We start from the raw sequence: 5,535 nt of genomic DNA, 5'->3' as shown, positions 1-5,535 counted from the left end.
GAACACTTAAAATTAAAAGAAAGGGAGAAAATGTAAAAAATGCAAATTAAATTTACATTTTCAAAAGATATAATTTTGATTTACATTTTGTGAAAAAAATGAAAATTCACTTCACGTTTTTGAGTTTTTCATTTTTTGCTCATATTAAAATTATCTATATACTTTTATTATTATTATTATTGTTTTTATTAAAATGGCATTTAAAAAATTTTAATATGTTTTTCATAAAAATCTAATCGGAACAGCTTCGTCTGTGGAGGCGACAAAACCAGTGTTCGGAGTAAGCTTCCTCGCTCGACTTCAATAGGCTGCGGTTGCCGGAGAGCATGCTTTCCTCTCGGCGGGCGGCACCGAGTAGCCCACGCACCCCGAGAGTTGAGGAGGCCACTGGCGGCGGTGGAGGGACCGCATTAGCCATTGAGGATGACGACGAGTCCAAGACGAGGAGCCACGGCCCTCTCGGTGCGCGGCTTTCGAGACTGCTTTCCTTTCGGATAGCGCAAAGTCGTCGTTCTTGTTCCTTCCAACTGGCTCTTCTTCTCATCCTCTTTGTAGCTCTCTTCATTAGGCATCGCCTTGGCCGCCGCGAATGCGAGGCCCGAGACGATTCCATCTACCGCATGGCCATATTTTCAGGGAGCATTGATGGATTAGCCTCCGATTTTGGTATCCTTGGCGTGCCCTGGTGTAAGATTTCTTCTCTTCTTCCGGTCTCGCGGTTGGGTTTTTACGATCGATTGAATTTATTTGTTTCTCAGTTTTTCATGTTTCGATTTGTTTTTGTTCTTTTACTTTTTGCTTTTTTTTTTTTAAGTTAAGGTTTAATAGTTATATTCTGTTTTCGGTGTTGTTGAAAATTTACCGTGTTTTATGAAAACCCTAATGATGTCTTAAATCATTTTTAGCGGCTTAATTTTCTTCCCTGATACTATAGACTTGTTTTGTACATCCAATCATAGTTTTTCTTTTCCTGTTTTTGCATAGAGAAACCTGTAAACCCTTTGAATATGTTTTCGTTTGATGTGAAATACAAAAATAAAACGGAAAAGGAAACCAAAGCAAGCAGGAAAAAATCACTTCTAAACAAGATTATGGGTACTATTTGATCTTTGTGCATTTGATTATTGTTTTCTGCTGCTTTTCCAGTTGGTTTGTTGCTTACTTAATCTAAGTATGTGATGCCTTTTTTCTCTAGGTTAGAGGTTTTTACTTTAGTTTCTGCGTAATTTTAAAATCTTCGTTTCTATCATTTTTTCTGTTCATAGTATTTCAGTTCTTTGTGATATTTTTAAACGGGGTTCACTTCTTTTTAAAATTCTTGTTATTTTCCAAAAGGTAGATCAAAAGATGGTAAAACAGTGGAATGGGGTCCCAAGGATTTGATTAAGGGATTGGAAGAGTTTGTGCCAATCTATGAGACTCGACCAATAAAAAACAACACACATGGAATGGGGTTTGATCACAGCTTTGGTCTTTGGTTCATGGCAAGGTGGCTAAAGCCACTGTTAATGGTTGAGAGTGGAGCTTTCAAAGGGCATTCCACTTGGGTCCTACGCCAGGCAATGCCAAAAACTCCGATCATTTCACTTTCACCTCGCCATCCTGAAAAGTATCTGATGAAGGGCCCAGCTTATGTTGATGGAAACTGCACATATTTTGCTGGGAAAGATTTTTTGGATTTTGGCGGCATCAACTGGAGAAATGTTTTGGAGAAGCATGGAGTTTCAGATATCAATCAGGTGCTTATCTTCTTTGATGATCACCAGAATCAATTAAAAAGGTATACATGCATGAGGTCCAAGGTGTTCAATAGTCATTGCCTTTGATTTTCCTTTAAAAAGAATTAAGAACTTCATTTTTTATGTTGTTGTGCTCTTGTGCCCAAATATGTGAATTAGCCTAAAATTTTATAAATTGAATTTGTTAAGTTTCAGGATGGTTTTTCATTGCCTTTTTTGACTACTTAGTGGACCCTTGTTATTTGAAAATTTTGGCCACTAAGAGTTTGTTAAGTGGAGGGCTAGGAAGTTCTTATAATTGACATTTTCTTGATAATCCAAACCTTGTAACTTTTATCATTATGTTTTACTGCATAGACTGAAGCAAGCACTGAAGTTTGGATTTCAGCATCTCATATTTGGGGACAACTATGATACTGGAACTGGAGATCATTATTCGCTACGGCAGATATGTGATCAATTCTATGTTGGAGGTTTGTTCATGGCTGCATGCATCATTCTCTATAACTGTTTAGCAGCTTGCATGTTTTCTTTTATGTCTACTTTTACCCATTATTCTTGTCTTGCAAGGACAGCCATCCTTTCCTTTTTTGTATTGCATATTATTATGTTCTCCTGTTGAGATCTTTGAGATTATATGCAAACTTTAATCTTAAATCTTCTAATTGTGTGATTTGGCTGCATTTTTAAAATTCTTAAGGCCTGCAAAGAAATAAGTTGTACTTGTTCAGATGGTTTCTAAGAATGAGCATTGCGGTATGTGAAGATTGCAAATGTTGTTTTGCATACATTAGCTTTTATGGTCGGAATAATTTGCTATGAGATTGATGATCTCTGATGTATAATCTATTGATGATTATACTCTTTATCATGCATTTGTGAATAGAGTTTTTCATGTGAGATACGAGCGATATAAAGAGAAGACATCGTGAGAAAAAAGCTGCCATATGGGGGAACTACTTGATTTGTTGTTGTTCTCATTAATTTATCATTCTGATCATTTGCCTTATCCCTAATATTTAATGGCTGCTCTATGAAACTTCCTTCTCCAATGGTTCTTGTTGTACTTGTTACATTTGGTTTTATAAAAGTTTAGCGTAATCGTTTTGTCTAATATCACATTCTATTAGCTATGGTCTCTTGCTGCTCCTTCCTAGTCTCTTTTTCTCTCCATCTTGTATCCCCTTTGATGCAGCACAAGAAGATAATATGAATATACTAGAGAAATTCACAAATCTTTACTTCTACGCTCTATGCATTTCCATGACAGAAAAATGTTATATGGAACATTTAAGTGAGTCAAGCTGTCCACGACCTCCAGTCATGGTTTGCAGCATTCCATTAAAGGTAGGCACTACAAATTGCATTTGACATCCACATTAGTTGATGTCAATGCACCAAACCTGATATTTTATTCTTTTTTGAAGTTGTATTGAAATACTTGCATCTACAGATGCGATTGACATATTTTGGCACGAAGTGTGTTATAGATGAGATTTGCAAGTTAACTTTTTTTTTTTTGACTTTATTGGCACACAATCATTTTGGTTATTTCAGTGTATAAATGATAGGATTAGTTTTTTTTGATACTAAGAGGTAGAATTTATTATTTATTTTTTTTAGCTTATAGTGTAAATGGTATATTTCTCATACTTGGTTAGAAAGTATTAGAAACACTGCAGGAAAATCGTCTATTATCGAAAATTGCTAATTGTCTGTGGATTTGGATGTTTCCTGTGGAATTTTTTCCACCAGTATAACGACGGATTTTTTTTGCTAGAAAGCATTTCCGACGGCCTTCCAACTGATTTTTGGTAGATTCTACTCATTGTAATTGGCGGATGGAGTGAAGAAGAAGGGAGAATTGCTGCCGGAACTTTCCGGAGTCTAACCGCCGGAAGTACCGGTGGTTGGCTGCATTTATCCGTCGAAATTCATCCGTTGCCCCATATCGAAGGTTTCCTGTGGTATTTCTGTCGGAAACTTGTAGCATTACAAAAAAAGAGTATGGCAGCTCCTTACTGTTCCACAAAAACATTTACATTATAAATCTGTTGCAGTTTATGGATGTATACACAACAAAATATATCATCATAGAACATTAATGGTACTCAAAACATAATAAAACAAATCAAAACATAAGTCTATCAACTTCATAACTCAATTGTTCAATATAAACAACTTCAAAATATAAAAATTTGTTCAAATAAGTTTTCAAAACGAAACAATAAGTTCTCCATACTACTACATTAAGTTAGACAACACAATAAGTTTTCAAAATAAGTTCTCAAAATTACTACAACAACTTAAACAGTAAGTTCTCTACTCATCTTCTGTCTCCTCGCTCCCCTCTGATTCATGCATAGGCTCCTGACCTTTTCTTTTCTATTTTGGCTTAAATATGATCACAACTTTGCCTCCATCTCAGTTTGTTGTGTCAATCTGTTAGCCTGTATCCATTTCATCTTCTCTATCTCTTTAGTGAGAGCAGCAACCCTCTGACTGACGATATCATCAACTCCATTCACTAAAAGATGTTGAGGTGGATGTATTAGTCTCGTATGCATATGCTTGAGAACCTAATACATACATCCTCCCCTTTTGTCTCCCTCCAATAGCCTGTGACCACGTGTGGTACTCAGAGTATTGTGGATCCTGAAGATGATCTCTCGGCAGTAGACGGTTGACCCTCCCAAAGTCATACAAAATCATCTTGCAAGAGATTAAGTACATAAAAATCATTTATATTTGCATATTATTTATGATTACTACTCAAAAATCGATAGTCACATGAGCTTTTTTCATCTTCTCTTCAACCTACTGATGATCAACTTGATGTTGACGAGTTTGTGTATGCAGCTCTAGTGGTGTTGGCTCCCGATCAAGTACCTCTTTCTGCAATAGAGAGCATACAACTACAACAACAAGAAGCCTTTATCCCACTATGTGGGGTCGGTTACATGATTCCTTTTTCTCCATTGTGTCATGTTAAGAGTTAAATTCTCATCTAAATTTAATAAAGAAAGACATTTCTAATATTTTTTAACCAAGTCTTTTTAGGTCTACCTCTACCTTTCTTAACATAAGTCAAATTTAATGCATATACTTTCCTTACCGGGTAATTGGAAGGCCACCGTTTTATGTGACCAAACCATCTATGGAGACCTCTCTAATCTTATCTTCTATTGGAGATACTCCAACCTTTTCACGTATATGCTCATTTCATATCTTATCTTTAAGAGTAAAGCCACTCATCCACCTGAGCATCCTCATCTATGCAACACTTAACTTAATATTATGCTTCTCTTTTAATAGCCAATATTCTGCATCATAAAACATTGCAGGTCTCACTACTATCTTATAGAATTTTTCCTTAAGTTTGAGAGGAATTTTTCTATCACATAACAAGCCCGATGTATTCCTCTACTTTAACCATCCAACTTGAATTCTATTAATAATATCCCCATCTATTTCGCCATCACTCTGAACAATAGTCCCAAGATATCTAAAACGAGTGCTCTTATTAACGACTTGATCACCTAAAGTCACAGTTCCCTCACTAGATCTATTATTACTAAAATCACACTCAATATATTCAATTTTAGATCTACTCAAATGAAACCCGTTAGACTCTAAGGTTGACCTCCATAATTCAAGTTTACCTTTAACTCCCTCTCTGGTCTTATCAACAAGAAGAATATCATCAGCAAAAAGCATACACTAGGGTACAACCTCTTGCAAATGTCTAGTGAGAACATCCATGGCTAAAGCAAAAAGATGTGGGCTTAAGGCTGAT

At 36.0% G+C, this 5,535-nt stretch overlaps 1 protein-coding gene across 1 annotated transcript in view; it reads left to right on the top strand.

Moving 5' to 3' along the window:
• The first annotated feature begins 243 nt into the window (after positions 1–243).
• LOC110111681 overlaps positions 244–5,535 on the top strand; it is a 33,347-nt gene continuing 28,055 nt past the window's right edge. The window contains exons 1-3 of the mRNA XM_020843696.2: positions 244–687; positions 1,336–1,780; positions 2,097–2,212. Of these exons, the coding sequence (XP_020699355.1) occupies positions 327–687; positions 1,336–1,780; positions 2,097–2,212 (922 nt within the window). The 5' untranslated portion in view covers positions 244–326. The remainder of the gene's footprint in view (positions 688–1,335; positions 1,781–2,096; positions 2,213–5,535) is intronic.

Source organism: Dendrobium catenatum, unplaced genomic scaffold, assembly GCF_001605985.2.
Source record: "Dendrobium catenatum unplaced genomic scaffold, ASM160598v2 fragScaff_scaffold_1617, whole genome shotgun sequence".
Classification (NCBI taxonomy): domain Eukaryota; kingdom Viridiplantae; phylum Streptophyta; class Magnoliopsida; order Asparagales; family Orchidaceae; genus Dendrobium; species Dendrobium catenatum.
Note: the sequence above shows the minus strand (reverse complement) of the source record. Positions and strands in the feature narration are given on the sequence as shown.